Source organism: Salvia splendens, chromosome 10, assembly GCF_004379255.2.
Source record: "Salvia splendens isolate huo1 chromosome 10, SspV2, whole genome shotgun sequence".
NCBI classification, from domain to species: Eukaryota; Viridiplantae; Streptophyta; class Magnoliopsida; order Lamiales; family Lamiaceae; genus Salvia; species Salvia splendens.
The window spans coordinates 5,221,430-5,239,973 of record NC_056041.1 but is presented as its reverse complement, the minus strand read 5'-3'; the positions used below and the strand labels follow the sequence as shown (position 1 = coordinate 5,239,973).

General features: G+C 40.4%; 2 protein-coding genes across 2 annotated transcripts; both read right to left on the bottom strand.

Moving 5' to 3' along the window:
* Window positions 1-2,685: 2,685 nt before the first annotated feature.
* On the bottom strand, window positions 2,686-6,566 carry LOC121750093 (sulfite reductase 1 [ferredoxin], chloroplastic-like). Its single transcript, XM_042144549.1, has 8 exons — window positions 6,186-6,566; window positions 4,758-5,540; window positions 4,369-4,665; window positions 4,011-4,208; window positions 3,678-3,812; window positions 3,454-3,570; window positions 3,214-3,372; window positions 2,686-3,138 (listed from the first exon to the last, which is right to left on the bottom strand). Exons 1-8 carry the CDS (start codon window positions 6,366-6,368, stop codon window positions 2,932-2,934), a joined length of 2,079 nt encoding a protein of 692 aa, XP_042000483.1. The 5' UTR covers window positions 6,369-6,566; the 3' UTR covers window positions 2,686-2,931.
* Window positions 6,567-8,303: 1,737 nt separating this feature from the next.
* On the bottom strand, window positions 8,304-8,891 carry LOC121751842. The gene has a single exon (XM_042146636.1). It carries the CDS (start codon window positions 8,889-8,891, stop codon window positions 8,304-8,306), a length of 588 nt encoding a protein of 195 aa, XP_042002570.1.
* Window positions 8,892-18,544: the final 9,653 nt, after the last annotated feature.

The following is an 18,544-nucleotide window of genomic DNA, read 5'->3' as shown; positions in this document are numbered from 1 at the left end:
TAACTACACACTCATCTTCCATATCAAGCACATCAATCTCATTTGTTCTACAAAACTTCGTAACTTCAGTAAGCAAAACCTCTAAACCTTTTTTCTCTCATTACTTGTAAACGTGTTTTATTAATTAAAATTAATAATTATGAAATTACTAAAATACCCCTGTGTTTTTTCAGAATTGTTGAGGGGCCCCTGGCCCCCCAAGCCCCATTGTCCCTTCGTCCCTGGGCGCGCTGGCCGCCCCCTTCCCGCCGCTGTGAAGGACGTCCGCCCCGAGGCGGACAAATTTTTCGGGGCGGACGAGGCTTCGGCGAGAAATGTGCGAGGACGCGCCGGTCTATAGTGCGCCGACCGCCCCCTTCGAATTTTTTTAAAAAAAATTCGACATTTTTAGAGGGAGAGGGAGATTGGAAAAGGAAGAAGGAGAGAAAGAAGCAATTTCGATTTTTTTTTAATTAAAATGAAAATTGGTTATAAAATTTCGGGGCTATTGGAAGTGTCCGCCTATAGTGGTGGAAACCTTTTTTTTTGGGCGCGGACAAAAAAACTGGGACTGTAGACAAAAAAGGGGGCGGGGCTATTGGAGACGTCCGCCTTATAGTGGACACTCTTACCTAGAGAACTGTGTTCAATCAAAATGTTTATTCTTTTCGTGATTAAAACGTGTCATTTTGTATAGAATGACTTAAATTGTAGTATTACGTGTAGTGACTAATGCGAGATTATCCCTCCTTCATAGTTTAAGAGTTTAAGACTAAGATTTAGTTATGACACGAATTTTAAGAAATTGGTGGAGTGTGTAATAAATGAAGTGAGTTAGTGGTTGTTAGAGTATGTAATAATTGAAGTGATGTAGTTGAAAGTGAGACCCTTTTGACTTTTTGTATGTTTAGAATTTTGTTTTGTTTTATTTTTATGAAAATAATGACATTTGAGTGTAAATTTGATGAATAATGAGGTTAAATTTTATGTCCAAATATGATAGATTCTAAATGTGACTCGTAACTTAAATTGCAAAATGTGACTCTTACACTAGGACGAAGGGATTATTAATTATATACTACTCAATGTTAAGATAGTATTGAAATTATAATCAGATATTCAACCATCATAATACGTGCAGTCGTGCACTGAATAATGAGAGACAAAGAAGTAATATACCGTAATTAATTGTTATAATCATATATTCAACCTATGTATAATATACTCCATATTATAAATTTGGGCTTGAAAAATATTTTACAACCTCTTGAATATTTATATTACTACTATTAAATAAACTCGAATGGGATTTAGGATCATATTCTCCCAAATAGTGAAACATAAAAATGACAAGTCAGTCTCAATATTCAACAGTACTACTCCCTCCGTCCGCAAATAGGAGTCTCATTCCTATCTTGCACGGGGTTTAAGTGATATGTGATATGTGAGTGAAGTGAGTTAGTGAAATGTGAGACCTCTTTACCATTTATAGTAATTATGAACCGAGACTCCTATTCGTGGACGAACCAAAATAGAAAAACGAGACTCCTATTCACGAACATAGGGAGTATATTTGAAAATATTCATGTTTATAAAAAAAAAAGAATATGATTCAATTAAAGGGAAGAATCCCTAAAGGAATATCAAAACTTAATAAGAGACCTTATATGGCAAAAGAATCTTTAAAGCTTCTTTTTTTTAAGTTCTTTAAGTACTGTAAGATCTCAATTATTTTTATTTAAGAATAAAGTTGTTTTGTCACTGATACTCTTTTTTATATACAGTTGATAATATATTCGTAAATAAAATCATTTTTTATATTGTAGATTTGTAATAACATAAAATTACATAGCTAGTTTGTCGCATTGGGCATAAATGTTATAGGATATATACGATTTTTATGCATTACTTAAGTATTTCGTAATTTAATACATTAGTAATTAGTTTGTGAAAACTATTAAGAGTGTTATTGCATTAAGTAGCTCAAGCTGATAATATCTACTTAATGATCTCGAAACTGATTATGATACAGAAATTTTATAGCTGATTACTTTATTTTCAGTATACTGATTACTGAATGCTTAAGTGTGACCAATATTAAAAAATATATTGATAGTTGAAATTGTCGGGACGCTTATGTGTGTACTATTTTGAAATAAGCATTGGTCTTACCTCATAATTAAAATAATACTTGTAGTTATGTCATTCAAAGAAGAAAACAAAATACAATTGTGATACGTTTCCAAGTCTGCAACATAATTAAATTATATTAAGGGTAATTAGATGTGTGCTTCACCTAAATCCAGGCAAATAATATATAGATATACATGTAATAACCAAATGACTATATAAACTAAAGTAATTTAATTTATATGAGATTAGCTAAAAGCGAAATCTCTAGGCGTCGAGTTCACTCCGTTCAAAGAAGGAATCAAAGAAACCGTTGAAAGCTTGAAGGAGAAAAATCTGTTTAAACCTCCATCAGCTGTCTGAATGCCCTCTTCCTCTTGTGCTGAAGGCTATATTCCTTACTAAGCAACATAAAACCTTCAAATTTTTACTTGTAATATAGTGTAATAATTTGAATTTGGGGGTTGAGCATAATGTTATTATTGTTGGGTTGTAGAGATTAAAAACCGCTACGAATATAGATAGCCTTGATTATGTACTACTACTATTGTTTTATTTTGTTGTGACGTACTTACATTTCTGGTAAAGAATAGGTTATGGTATTCGATCACCATATTTTTTTTCAAAATTCAAATTTCTCCCAACACACAACCACAGACTAATCCAACCTCAACTCTAGAATCAAACTCGAGAACAACAGCCTCTAATGTTGGAGACAGAGTTACTTTGTTCTCCACAAATAAATAAATAAATAAAAGACAGAAAATTGCAACACTCAAAATGCAGAGAAGAAAAATGAACTTGATTTGATTCCATGGCGTCTCACTCGATCTTACCGTTTTGGTTCGAGGCCACAAAGTTGCGGATTATCTCCATCGCCAACTGCTGAGCACTCTTGTCTTGAAGTTTCGCTATCGCATCCACTTTTTCATACGTCTCCTTGTCAGCGAAAAGCTTCAAGTTATACTGCGATGGCCCTTGTGGTATTCCTTCCCATTTGTCCACCAGCTCCAGCATCTTCTCTTTGCCCTGTGCAAGAATTCGCAGATGGCTTTTAGTTTTGTGCTTATTGTAAACATAGCTTTATCCAAATCAACTGCGTACCATGCGATTTGTGAATTCGCCAAATGATTCTTTGGCAAGCCGCTTTCGCTTCCAGTGATAAAACAAGGGTTCTAGAACTTTCTCAAGATCATGGATCTTAACCTTCTCCTTGAACACTGTGGCAAGTGTAGTTTGGTTGGGTGTCCCTCCAAGCCAAAACTGTGATGTCGTGTATAAGCACTAAATCAACAATAAAGATCACTAGCATCGTAAAATTTCAAAGCAGGCATTCGACCTTACCTGATAACTATTTGGACCATCACCAACCAAGCCGAGTTCAGCCATGTAAGGTCTTGCACAACCATTGGGGCAGCCAGTTATCCTTATAACCACAGATTCCTTATACTTCAGGCCAACCTTAAATAATACGACAAGAGTTGCCATCAGCAAGTATCATGGAGCATCTCAAAAACGGAAAATGAAATCTTTCTAGTATTTATGTTTCAAGAAATAAAAATTTATACCTTCTCAAACACAGCTCGAACTCGCTTAAGGATGTCGGGTATTCCACGCTCAGCTTCTGCGATTGCCAAAGGACAAAGTGGCATAGCTGGGCATGCCATTGCTGTCACATTGAGAGGATCTACATACCTCGGTTGCTATTCAAAGATATGGTTCAAATTAGCATCTTGAAATATAAAGAACCAGATTTATTCAAAAGGACTTGACATAATTAAATGACCAAGATGTATTTCTTTAATCAAATGCAATCAACTCTAGGATATATTGCATTCAGAAGCAGCATTCTTAATCTCTTCCTATCTAGATTATATCTATAGTCTTAGCTAGCATCTCACCAGTAAACCACCCTGAGCTAGAACAGTAGTGATTGGGCGCTTCCATGCTTGACGAATGTCGCACAAAATGATGTTCTGGTTTGGGGTGATGCGGACGTTCAAATTATACTTCTCAATTACTTCCCGTAGTGTCGTCTTCATTGCCCCTTTAATTCGACCACTATCAACATGGAGGCCGCAAAATAATTCACCATCTCCCTAAAAAACAAGCATTTGTATAATAAACCAAAGGTAAGGATAAGCTTATGATGTAAAAAATCAATGAAAATCTTAGGTCGTAGAAGGAATAATATTCTTATATCAGGAAAATACAAATTGTATCAAGCATAGTTTTAACTACTACTACTATAAAACTAACCTGCTCATGCCAACCCAAGTAGCTTTCGAATTCCCACTTTGGCAACTCATGGCAAGGTTTAAACTTCTTTCCATAGTACCCCTCAACAACAGTCCTGAACTTCTCAATTCCCCACGAGCTAATTAGATATTTCATTCTGCTATATCTACGATCATCTCTTCTTCCATTTTCTCTTTGAGTGACCACAATAGCTTTTACAGCATATAATATATCCTCCTTTGGCACATAACCCAATGGTTCTGCCAGCCTAGGGAAGGTGTTCTCCATTCTATGGGTCCTCCCCATACCACCACCAACCTTCAATGATCATTGTATCAGAATTAGCACTGTTGAGTTTCAAAGATAGCATGCTATTAAACAATTGCAATACAAAATAGAAATTCACTTACATATATGTTAAAACCCTGGGGTTCGCCGTTAGCATCAGACACAACTACCACACCAATATCATTTGTAAATAGATCGACAGAATTGTCTCCTGGTATAGTCACTGCAATTTTGAACTTCCTTGGTAGGAACTGAGTTCCATAGATGGGCTCTGGTGAATCAGTAAAATTTGTACCATGCGAATTATCATTTCGAGCTTTCACCACTTCTGGAGGTTCTGCAGACATAACTTTTTCCCCATCCACCCACATATCATAGTAGAAACCAGACTGAGGAGTTAAGAGTGCAGCAATATTTTCTGCAGTCTCCTGGGCAAATAAATAATCTTTTCGGTGGATGGGGGCTGCTGGAGCAAGAACGTTTCGGTTCAGATCACCACATGCACCAAGTGTAGAACCCATGCTTTTAATGATCGTACTCATTACAGTCTTCAGGTCTTTCTTCAAAACACCATGAAGCTGAAAGGTTTGCCTAGTGGTCAAACGAAGTGTTCCAATCCCAAACTCATCAGCTAGATCATCCATGGCCAGGTAAAGTTGGTTTGAAACCTTTCCACAAGGGTTCTTAGTACGAAGCATAAAGGAGTAAGACCTCCCACCACGTTCATCTCTATTGTACTGTTGATAGCTACCATGGAACTTGATCAATTGTATGGCAGACTCATTAATGTTGGGGGCATCAGTTAACAACTCCTCATTGAGAGGATATCTTATAAAGTTACTGTGCTCTTTGATTATTTCGACCTTGCTCCGTTTCTGCTCAACAGGGGCATCTGGCTTTACAGGCTGTGAAGAAGTGCAATATCATCAAAAGAATGAATTAGCTGAAAAACAATCGTATTATAGCACTTTATGCTCGACCAAAATTTTGCAGGTGAGTACTCAGATTTTAACAACAGTGAGGAGGTTGAGATCATCAGTAAAAAAGCTAAGTAGCATAATATTGGGTATATGTGCAGCATTATGTATCCTAATAAGGGAACATGTGAGTGCATCAGAGACCTGAATTATGCCATGGCATGGTAGGGTTCTTGATTAAGTCAAAAATCAACAGAAAAATGTGAACGAACTGGAAATCGATTTTGTAATTATTTTTCTTTTCCATTTCATCATAGATGTCACTCCTTTGAATATAGCTGCCATTTTCTACTACCAATGAATTTAAGGATTTTAAAATAACAAATACGGAGTAGTATATAACCAAACAGACATTCATGACCATTGTTAAAATAATAGTAATAAACAGAATAAAAAGAGGAATATAAAACAAATACTCCATTAAAGTCGATAGATCCTCAAGCTTTAGCGTGAACAATCTGGAAATCGAGTTTATAATCAATTTTTCTTTTCCATTTCATATAGCCAAGTTTTCTACAACCAGTGAATTGAAGGAATTAAAAATTACAGATACACGTTTTTAAATAAAGATACCGTGGAGACAGCTCTGATTAAGGAGGGATGCTGAGTGGCGGCGGAGGAACGGAAAAGCTGAGGGCGTTTACAGAGCAGAAGAGAGGTGGAAGCGCTCTTCAAGCCGCTGAAGCTCGACGGAACAGTCGGGATCGAGGAATCCTTGGCTATGGGGACGGAGGCACCCGCAAACGACGTCGTCATCTAGCGACTAGAAACAGGGTCACGCAGAGAGCAGAGACAAAAGAATTCCTACTTTTTATTGAGGAAAGCAGGAGAAATGTAGATAGAGAATAGAGAGTGGATGATGATGAATACGAAAGCGAAGCAAAAAAAGAATGGTGAGTAGGAATTTGGGGGTGGTGGTGGCGATGAAGAGAGAGTGTGTGAGTGTGTGTCACGTGCCTACCACAAGACTCCTAATTGCGTTTTGTTACTATCATCAAAAGTGAAATTTTTGTCGTCCATTGAACCTAGACGTATTTCTGGCGTTTCGAAAGGCCGTTTTAATTTTAGACTGCGGGATGAGTCAATTGACTTTGCGGTCAAAAGGTTTATTAGTATTTCCCCTCAGTCCCACAATTCCAGTCCCATAATAAAAATCAGATTTCATCTTATATTTTACTCACTCACTTCACTGGTATCCTATTATAAAATCAATATAAAAAAATAAATCATATATTTTTTTAATAATATTTCTTAAATCTGTACTCACACTAAATGTGGCTCCTATTATGCGACGAAGGGAATAGTAAATGAGTGTACACGAAAATTACGATACGAACACGCTCTAAGTAAATGATTTAATCGAACCTTTCTATCCTCAAGTCTTTTATCGCGTTTTTTATTTTGTGTAACCCATTATCATTATTATTAACATTTATTGAATTAGTTAATCGACGAAAATTGAATTATATAGTATTGTTATTATCATGTAATCTTTATGTCCCCCATTAATTGCCATCAATTTACTTTTTAGTCTATCTCCAATTAATTAACATTATTATTTTTTACTATTTTTAATAATGGACTTCATATTGCACTAACTCATTTTATTATAAAATTGATACATGAAAGTGTAACTCACATTTTAATAACCTTTTCCACTCACTTTGCACTAAACTCTTAAAATCCGTGCTAAGGCAATCAGTGTCAATTAATGGAGAACAAAGGGAGTATATGCTTATAGACATTCTATCGAGTTTGTGTTCAGACCGAGAAAAATTTCAAAATTTGTATTTGTATTTTAGTTTTATCATATTGACTTGATAATGATCTAATCTATTTTTTTTTATTAAGGTTTATAAAACATCAAATTACACATACCAAGGAATAGAAAATTAAATGCATAATCTTATTAATTGCATGATAAATCCATATATACGGCCAATTGTCTAATTTAAAAAACAATAGCATATGAGAAAATTAAATGTGTAATCTTATTAACTGCATGGTAAATCCATATATACAGCCAATTGCCAAATTTTAAAATGCAACAAAAATTGGTGTAATATGAATACGGTAAAAATATCATCATTATAAGGTGGTTTTTGTTGTGACAGTAGTAATTAGTAATTCTGTCATTTCTTTGTATAGAATATAGTTTTTAAATTTTTTTTTATACAAATCAAAAAGGTATTTCAAAATGAACTCAATCTTGCACTTAAAATTTGTAGTGCCGTAACTCTAAATAAATAAATACACAAAATTTCAGGATTATTTTGAATTTAACCAAAATTATGATTTCGAGTCTACGACCACAATTGGGGTATATCAAATTAACAAAATAAATCTTCAAAAATTAAATTGCAGTAAATTCCGAAAATCAACAGAGCAAGCAAGAATAGGGAAAACAGTCGACATTCGCTGATAGTTTATCGATACAGTTAATTAATCTAATAATTTACCACAAATAATTTATTTATTTTTTTAAAGAAAAAAACATATGAACTCAAGAAGCTCTGCAATCATTCACTTTGAAAGCAATTGAGCAAGCATCATTCAAACTATAGTAAGTTAGAAAAAAGAAATTGAAATAATCTCGAAGAATTAATTCACCAAAAACCAAATTGGGAAAAAGTTAATCAAGCTTCCCCAAATTCACAACACTTACAATTTACGACACATCAATTCTAGCAATCAAACAACCTCCCTCGCCAGATCATCGTCAATCAACTTACCCTGCGCCGGGATTGCAACGTAACCGATCTTCTTCGCGTAGGCGGCGTCATCGTAGTCGTCATCATCGTCGGAGGACGAGGATAGCTCGTCGAAGTCACGGTGGCGGGGATTGAAGAGGCTCCACAGTGAGAACATGACGGCGGCGGTGACGGCGCCGCAACCGACGCCGAATAGCAGCGCCCCGATGACGCTCAGGATGTCCATGGTGCGATCGCGGACGGAGCTGGAGACGGAGGAGTATAGCTTGACGGGGGATTCTGACCGCAATGATTTGGCGAGTTCATTGAATCGGTCGAAGTGGCGGTTCCGGAAGCGGGGAGAGGAGGTGGTGGTGGTGGTGGTGAAGATTAGGGTTATGTGTTGGGAATTTGCGATTTGGGCGGAATTGGGGTCGTTAGGGTTTAGAGTTAGGGAATTGGAGGGGTAATAGGTGGTTGTGGTGGTGGTGGCGGCGGAGAAATAGAAGAGTGTTTTGCAGGGGCGGGCGGAGGCGGTGGCGATCAGGAAGGAGAGGAGGAAGAGGAGCGGGAGAGTTGAGGTCGCCATTCGCGCAATTCTTTGTGGAGAGAGAGAGAGTGATAGGAAACTGGTAATTTTCAACTTCAAACTTTGAAATTTGATACTCGTCCTTTGCTTCATTATTTGGGATTGAATACTTATATTGTAAATTTTATGAATCGAACTTTATAATTCCATATAACTTTTGTAAACATAGGAATCATATCCATTAATGAGTCTCATCAAAAGTTCAAGTAAGAAATTAACAAAAAATTTCATTGATGATTATCGATTTCTTTTGGCATCTAAACATTTCTGTTAATGTATTAGAGTAAAGAATTAAGTAGAAAATTAAGAGTAAAAAAATCTTATTCTAATATCTTTCCTTTCAAATGTAAAAGTAGTGAATTTTGACGAATAATGAGAAAAGTTTTGGGCTAGTCGTAGCGGCCACTGACTTTTGGATCAATTTTAATTTAAATGGGCTTGGGGTAGAGCTGCCCAAGGTTTACCGAACCGGCGGTTAAAACTGAAACTGTAACCGTCGGTTACGGTTCCGAACCGAAACGCGAGAAATATTTCGAACTGAAATCGCGACCGAACCGCCTGATAAATTTAAACATAGTTAATCCTTATATTAAAACTATACTCTACTAAATAAAACATTGTTAAATGATCTGGTTTTTTAGTTTTATACTTTTATAAGTAACTTTCATTTATAGATTTGGTAATATCCGTGGAAATAATAATGTGGGACAAAATTTTGCAGCAAAAATAACTTTATAATACTATCTGGTAAAATTGGATAGTAATTTGGAAAACATAAGAGAAAAGATAATAAAATAAAAATAAACTAAATTACAAGATGAAGTCTATGGAGTGTGGCCATTGATTATGGTAATAACTTTATAATACTATTTCCGATTTTATTAATTATCACAGTTTTTTACGTATGGAGTCTATGGAGTATGGATCATTATTAATAAATATTTATCGACATTGTTTAATAAAACATAGAAGAATTGATTACTTTAATAAAGCATAATACTCTAATTAACATTGGTTAATGAATTTGTAGTCTTCAAAATTGATTAGTTGAGTCTTCAAAATTGATTGGTTGGCGGTGGGTGATGGCTTCACTATTCAAAATTGATTGCACAAAACACCATTTCTTTTTTTTTAAATGCTGGTTTTAAATTCAAATTGGATCTCATTTCCCACTGTTTATAGTACTTCGTAATTTATTTGTAAATTATATCACATTTTAATTTGTTTTGTATATTTTATCACATTGTAATTTGTATATGTAAATTATAAATTTGATATAATTGTCACCTTACTCGTCTTAATTCAATTTAAACTATCCATTTCCTTGTTTTAAGTATTTTACAATTTCAAACTACATGGCAAAAAAAATTTAACCGTGAAACAGCCTCACGGTTCGGTTCCGGTTTCATATTTCCCAAAATCGGAACCGGCGGTTCCGAACTGAAACCGCCGGTTGATGAACCGTGGGTAGGTCTAGCTTGGGGTTATTCAACTACATGTAAATGAATTTGATTTGTATTTTTTTCTGGTTGTTTTAGAGGACGGTCACGGTATTCCGACGATATTGAAGTATCATCCTCTCTATGGCGAACTTTCTTTGTTGCTCTAAATTCTCCCGTTTCCGGCCATGGCGGCGCCCCATGGTTAGGGTTTTTAGAATCTCCGGCGATGGCGGCGCCCCATGGTTAGGGTTTTTAGAATCTCCGAGAAATTCGGAGCTTTCATAAATTTATTGCCAAGTTAAATAAGTATTGTCTTAGACAAAAAAAGAAGAAGAAAGATAATAGAGTGAGAAATCACAATGAATAAGTGTTAAACAAAATTGTTGATCCCTGCCATAAATTTTGACCAAATTAGATATTTCACACAAACTTAAACTTTATCGCAAAAATAAAAAAATTAATTCTTGCAATAAAATTCTTATGCAATACGTTCTTGATTTTTAAAATCATTATTTAAGTCGTAAAAATATCAAATTTATAATTTTAGAAATCGATATCCTATAAATAAAGCGTAATGGTGTGGTTATTTTATTTTCTGAGAAGATTTTCATATAGTAATATTTTATTCGTGTTATGATACTGTTGTACAGTTTCAATAAGTATTATGTACTTTTCTCGGTTCTTGCATGAAAAGATTTCGTTTGACATTATATTTTTGAGTGAAATTAAAAAACAGTCCATCACCGTGGGTTTATCTCGCCCATAGTTCATGGACTTTAAAAATATCCCCAAACAATCATGGATTAAGGGTTTATTTTGAAAATGATATTTTAACCTTTTTTTTAGCCGAAAATATCCTTTCATTTTAAAATTTTGACTTTTTAGAGTGTCAGCGGAGAATGTGTGACTTTTTATATTTCTCTCTCGTCTTCTTTCCTCTATCTCTCTTTCCTTTTTCTTCCTCTATAAAAAGTGTAAAGTGTCGAGAAGAGGAAGAATGCGGTGCGATTCTTCTTTTCCTCTTTTATTTGCTTCTTCGATTAATTTAATGGGAGGATTGGAATTGTTGAATTTGTGGGTGATGTTTACTTGTTTAAGGCGGTGGATGTCTGTTTAATTAAATCTCTGATCAGTCGGTTTAATTAAAACTCCATTTGTTAGTAAAATAATTTCATGCAGATTTAAGAAAGGGGGTTTTGATACTTGATGGGGTACGTACTAAACAAAGCCCAATAGCAGTGGGCCCATCAGCCCAAAACCCAAGGAAGAGTATCAGTTCGGCATTACCAAAGAGTTCGGCCCCAGCCTACAGCTCGGTAAAAGCCGACCAATCAAGCTCTACTCTCAGATCGGCAAAAGCTGCTCGGCAATAGTTCCTCAGCCCAAAACCCAAGGAAGAGTATCAGTTCGGCATTACCAAAGAGTTCGGCCCCAGCCTACAGCTCGGTAAAAGCCGACCAATCAAGCTCTACTCTCAGATCGGCAAAAGCTGCTCGGCAATAGTTCCTCAGCCCAAAACCCAAGGAAGAGTATCAGTTCGGCATTACCAAAGAGTTCGGCCCCAGCCTACAGCTCGGTAAAAGCCGACCAATCAAGCTCTACTCTCAGATTGGCAAAAGCTGCTCGGCAATAGTTCAGCAGTTCGGTCTCATTATTCGACCGAACTGGGAGATAGTGGTGTCAACTCATGCAGGAGCTCATGCAGGATAGCGGACCAAACAAAGAGATAGTGGACCCATGCAGGATCTCATGACCTCCACGACATCCACGACCTAATTACTGATGATGTAAGCCACGACCTACTTAGTGGTGATGTAAGCCACGACCTAGTTAGTGGTGATGTAAGCCACGACCTAGTTAGTGGTGATGCAAGCCACGATCTTAGTTCAATGTATAAATAGAACTTAGATCAGATAGACTAAAGGGGAAGGAAAAAAGCTCTCTAGACATCAAATATCATATAGCAAGTCTGTATTTGTAAGCTGGTAAACCAGATCAAGCAATACAATCTTGCCCTCCTTTCTTCCCGTGGACGTAGATTTACCTCAGTAAATCGAACCACGTAATTCCTTGTGTCGTGATCTATATTTATTACCTGCATTTACTACCATCAAAAATTCGCCCAACCATCACTGGCGCCGTCTGTGGGAAACAGAGAACCAAATCTGTGATAAAAGCGAGTTTTTGATCCTCTTCCACCAAAAAAATGCATACCAGATCACATAATACCCGTGCTTCCGTCCGTGATAACCATGAGGAAGCTAGTCCAGCCCGCAGATCTGGAAAACAGCCTCGGGAGAAATCTACTTCCAGTTCTCACGGAGAAGGAACAAGCCGCTCAAAGACTCATCGCACCGAGTCTTCCCAGCAGCCCGATTTGAACGAGGCTGTCAAGTTGTTTTTGGCCGAGAAGCAGGATGAATTCTTAACATTCCTGCAAACAGGCCAAAAGCCTGAGACGAAAACGGTGGATTCTCCCTCCTTATCCAGACATGAAAGTCACTACCGCAGTAGTGTCGTGTCTTCCAGGAAGAAGAATCCTCAACCCCGACATGTTCCTGTTCCTCCTCGGTACCGGAATCACAGGAGAACTCCATCTCCTCCATACCGAAGAGATGTCGGGTTCGCCATGTACGGAGCATTGAAGACTCCGTTCTCGGACGATATCACCCGAACTCCCTTGCCACAGAACTACCGAACTCCGTCAATGACTTATGACGGGTTAGTGAATCCTCATGACTTCCTGGGACGCTATCAGTATAACATGGCGAACCAGGATCTCAATGAGGTCCATATGTGCAAGCTGTTTCCCGAGCTGCTTATCGGGAACGCAAGAAGGTGGTTCGATAGCCTCCCCAAAGGCAGCATTAGATCTTACCGAGATCTAATGGATGCTTTCCACAGGAGGTTCTTTCAGAAAGCGGAAGCCCGAATCACTTCGGCTCAGCTGCTTTCTACACGTCAAGGTCGCGACGAAAAGATCAGCGACTTTATGACGAGGTTCCACAAGGAATGCCTACAAGTAGATGATCTCAATGATCTACTTGTCATTTCGGCATTCCAAAATGGAATCCTGCCCGGAGCTCTCTACAGAAAGCTCGTGGAATGCAGTCCGCAAACAGCTCAAGAGATGTGGGACATTGCGGACCAGTTTTCTCGTGCCGATGAGGCAGACCGTCGAAAACGGTCTTTAGACAGCTCATCTAGAGAAGACAAAAAGAAGCCCGATCATAGCGATCAGAGGCTTCCTCGCCGAACTCCTTCCCCACTAAAGGAGGGATAGCGGTCATCCGAGGTGATCAAAAAAGAGCAAGAGTGTTTGCAGATTGCGCTTAAAAGTGCCGAGCAATCAGATCGGCACCATCAAGCATAGCAATCACAGCAGCCGGAGTCAGAGGCAGGCGAAATGACCGAAGTCACACCGGAGCCGAACTCGATGGTGTACGGCACTGAAGCCGTGATTCCGGTTGAGATCGGCATACCCAGTCCCCGAACTCTTAATTTCTCAGCAGAACTGAATGAGGACGGACTGAGAGCCGAACTAGATCTGGCCGAAGAAAGAAGAGAATTGGCCTGCATAAAAGCAGCCAAGTACAAGGAGCAAGTAGCCCGGTATTATAACCAAAGGGTGAAAAAGCTGCAATTTCAAGTGGGAGATCTCGTCTTGAGAAACAACGAAGTAAGCCGAGCAGAAAAGCTGGGCAAACTCGAACCCACATGGGAAGGTCCATATCGGGTGTCAGAAGTCCTCGGCAAAGGGTCTTACAAATTGACTCCCATGTCAGGAGAACAAGTACCCCGAACATGGTACATTTCCAACCTCAAGAAGTTCCATTTGTAAGAGACAGTCCGGTCAGTCAGTCTTGTGTCTAGTTCGGTCCTAGGGGTATGTGCTTTCTTTGTTTTTTACTTGTTTTTCATGTTTGTCTATGTGCGTTTTGTTTGTCTATGTGCGTTTTGTCTGTCTATGTGCGTGTCGTCTCTTACAAATGTTACTGAGGTATCTTGTTCTTCGAAGGCTGATCCCCTTTTTAGAACATATATAAGCCAACGATTGTGAGTCCAAGCTTCTAAGGAGGATACAAGACCACAATTCAGCTTAAGAAACAAGCAGTTCGTCTGAAACGAACTGCAACAAAGGGAAAGTCCGATCCACGCGATAAAACTCGCCGAATTAGGACAAGGGAAAGTCCGATCCACGCGATAAAACTCGCCGAATTAGGACAAGGGAAAGTCCGATCCCCAAATTAGGACAAGGGAAAGTCCGATCCGAGCGATAAAACTCGCCAAATTAGGACACAAGCTTAGTCCGGTCAAAGAAATTTACTTCATAAGACCAAAGACGAGTCCGGTCAAAGAAGTTTACTTCATAAGACCAAAGACGAGTCCGGTCAAAGAAGTTTATTTCATAAGACCGAGGACCAAGTCCGGTCAAAGAAGTTTACTTCATAAGACCAAAGACGAGTCCGGTCAAAGAAGCTTACTTCATAAGACCGAGGACGAGTCCGGTCAAAGAACTTTACTTCATAAGACCGAGGACGAGCACGATGAAATTTTTTCGCTGAGCTGTAAATACGCAGTGATAGAAGCGAAATGAAAATTTCATTTATTAAATCTTGTTCGGCATACAACTCCGCTGCCCTACGAGAAGGCGTTACGCTATTACAAAGGACTATTCTACTGTCCACGGTTGCTAAAGTTGAGCCACCTATTCAAAAAATCCTCGTGAAGCCGAGTTCGGGCGTTCTCGGCAGCTGAAGAATAAGCAGGTCGACGAGATGCTCTAATCGACCTACCGCCTCTTCCCTGAGCCCGGGAAGCTCTAGCACCTCGGCGGCGAAGAGTCTCTTCACGAAGCATTTGTTGATCTTGCTCACTCATAATCACAGCTCCTCTACGAACTTCAGTCCGTCCTTGTCTTGACGTTTCCGGTTGCTCCTGAGTCCGTTCTCGTCTTGACGTTTCCGGCTGTTCCTGAGTTCGTTGCTGACTTGGAGTAGGGTTTTGAGCAAGTGAATCAGGGGTTTGAGCTGGAGTGCGACCATCTGTTGGCGGGAAATGCCTAAGGAATCTCTCGATTGAGGGACGCCGGGAAAGAATGATGTCGTACCGAGAAGCCCAGCGCCGCAATGATTTCACGACTTGTTGGCAAGCCGAGCTCTCCAGCGCATTGTTCCTCCGGAGTACATGATATTCCTCCCACAGTTTGTCAACTCGTTCCTGAACTTCAGAGATGGTCATTCCCCCGCGCCTGCAGATGAAATCCTCATACGCAGTCCTCTCAGCGACGGCAGTGTTCAGCTCGGCCTCCAGATATTTCTTTTCGGACTCTAAGTCCTTATTGTCGGCCTCCAGCTTCACTAAACAAGCCAAGAGTTCGTCATTCTTCATCTGGTCAGCCATGGCTTTTTTCTCAGCTTCGTCTAAAGCGGAAGAGTACAGCCGCTTCCAGTGAAGTACCTCCAGCTCCTTAAGAGTTAAGAATACAAAGCAGCTATGTCAGTTCGGCATTTCAGTTTACTGAGCAGGTAGTAAACCACAACAGGAGTAAAAGAGAGTACGAAAAGCTATACGAAGACACAAGTGTAGAAAGAAGAATTTTTTCATTCATAAGAAAAAAAATTTTTACACAAGGAGGGCTTCAAGGCCATTTTACAAGAAGGAAGAAACTAAACTAAGAGAAGAGAGACGAAATCATACTCCGCCAGCTTCGTCTCCGGCTCCTCGGTGAGGTTCAGCTTCCTTCTCCTTGTCTGCCTCCGCTTCAGCCTCGGCCTCCCTGCTCCCCCCAGCCTGCTCGGTGCCCCCATCACCGATCAGCAGCACCTCTTGCTCGGCCTGCCTGTCTCCGGTCTGCTGATCAAGCTGCTCGGTCTCACCCTCTCCGTGGAAAATTGGAGCGGGTGAAACTGGCCCTAAGGAGGCAAATATAGCCTCCATATTCTCGTCCCGGTCAGCTCGGCAACTACGAACTCGGTCAGCAGAAAGCAGGACCGAGGACGAAGCAAGCTCCTCAAGGAGCGGCAGACTCTGGAGACGAGCTGCTATCTCTCGGCCGTACAACGGCAGGACGACTTCGGGCCCCTGCTCGGCATTATCGGTCATCAGTTTCAGCAGATCACCGACAAAGGCCGAAAATTGATTGCTCAGAAAGAGTTTCTCCGCGAAAGCACGGAGAACCTCCCCTTGGGCAACCACGGCGGCAGCATCCCTCCGTTTCGTCTGCTCTCGCTGGATGACGAGCTGGTTTTTGGCAAACTGGGCTTCATCCTGGGCCGAGATCCTAGCAGCTCTGGCCTTCTCAAAGTCTGCCTTAGCCTGTTCGGCCTGGTGACGAGCAGCCGCCAACTTCCTCTGCATCTCAGCATAGTCGCTGGACGCTTTAGAGAGTTCGACCGCGACGAGCTTGCTGAGCATGCTATTCCTCTGAAAATGGAAAAAGGAAAGAGTCAACAGAGGGGCCACCAAAAAAACATAGGAAAGAAGCAAAGCCAAAGAATCAAGAAGAGAAGTTACCTCGGCAAAGTCCGTTGGCCATGCAAAAGGCTCACAGACATGCTCCGAAGGGGGCGCCAAGACGATGTCTCTCTCCGGCGCTCTTGGGGGCTTCTGGGTCTTCCCCTTCCTCTTTGCCGAAGTGGACTCCGGCTCTTTTGGATCCGAAGAAGAGGTCTTCTGCCTCTTCGGATTCTTCTCGGCATCAGGCGCCGAGCTGGTAGCCTTCTGTTTCTCCGGCTCCTTAAGCTCGGAGGATTTGCGGCTAATCTTATTTAGCATGTTCACTGCCAAAAAGCAAGAAAGCAAGGTTAGTTTTCGCCACAAAAGCAGTAAGGCACAAAAAAGAATTCCTCACCCTCGGTCTCTTCGTCCGAAGACGAGGAGTCGAACACGAAGTCGCCCTTGACGAGCTCAGACTCCAGGTACTGCTTCCTAATCATAGGAATCTTATTGAGCTCGCCCTCGAGCTCGTCCAACGGTTCTAACCGAGGATGAGGAATCACGGACTTCGGCCCTCTCCAGGGAAAGCCCGGAGCCGCTGTCCTATTATAAAAAAAGAAGCGATGTTGCCACTTTGGCCATTTGGTTTTACAAAAGGCTCTAAAGGGCTGTAAAGGGATCAGGTAAAACCAAGATCCCTTCCTCTTAAACTGGAAGAAATTAAGGATTGCCCTCAGAGACAGATCCTTATCTAGCCTACGCAGTTCGGCAGCAAAGGCCGATAAGTGCCTCCAAGAGTTCGGAGTCACCTGACCTAAAGGGAGTTGAAAAAAATCAAGCAGCTCTACAAAGGCAGGGGGAAGAGGGAAACGAAGCCCGCATTCCAAGCCGGCTTCATAAACGGTGGCGTAACCCTCCGGCGGCGAGTCAGCCCTATGAAGGTCGTCGGGAATCGCAACCTTCCCCCCAGGAAAAAAATATTTTTCGTGTAGGGATATCACAGTATCCTTACTCAAGATGCTGTGAAAATACTCTACGGTCTTCTCCCCGGATCCTTTCCGGCTAGAAGACCCCTTATCCCCTTTCCTACCGCTACCTGACTCAGAAGAAGAAGAAGAAGACATAGTTCTTACTCTTTGAAAGTCTGAAGAAATTCTGAAGAAATTCTTGAAAGCGGAAGGAAATTTTTACGCAAAAGAGAGAGAATGCAGAAGAAGCAATAGCAAAAGTGTTCAAATGATGAAGAAAGGACGTATTTATCAGATTCGGAGAAGATTTCAAAATCATCGCACCGTTTCGAATCCCACCTTTTCAGGATTCAACGGCCGGATTTTACTGTCGCATTTAATGCAGTCACGCGCAAGGCACGTCCCCTAACGTCAGCCTCCCCCGTACCTTTATCCAGAATGCCGAAGTGACTCGCTTCGCCGAAGTGATTCACTTCGCTTTTCGGGGGGGGGTAGTGATGGGGTACGTACTAAACAAAGCCCAATAGCAGTGGGCCCATCAGCCCAAAACCCAAGGAAGAGTATCAGTTCGGCATTACCAAAGAGTTCGGCCCCAGCCTACAGCTCGGTAAAAGCCGACCAATCAAGCTCTACTCTCAGATCGGCAAAAGCTGCTCGGCAATAGTTCCTCAGCCCAAAACCCAAGGAAGAGTATCAGTTCGGCATTACCAAAGAGTTCGGCCCCAGCCTACAGCTCGGTAAAAGCCGACCAATCAAGCTCTACTCTCAGATCGGCAAAAGCTGCTCGGCAATAGTTCCTCAGCCC

Excerpts from the sequence above, each read along its gene's own strand:
- LOC121750093 (XM_042144549.1), bottom strand. The coding sequence starts at position 6,368 with ATGACGACGTCGTTTGCGGGTGCCTCCGTCCCCATAGCCAAGGATTCC. Across the intron at positions 4,666-4,757 it reads CCCAGGGTTTTAACATATAT|GTTGGTGGTGGTATGGGGAG; the intron begins GTAAGTGAATTT and ends TGATCATTGAAG. Across the intron at positions 3,139-3,213 it reads GCGAATTCACAAATCGCATG|GGCAAAGAGAAGATGCTGGA; the intron begins GTACGCAGTTGA and ends ATTCTTGCACAG.
- LOC121751842 (XM_042146636.1), bottom strand. The coding sequence starts at position 8,891 with ATGGCGACCTCAACTCTCCCGCTCCTCTTCCTCCTCTCCTTCCTGATC.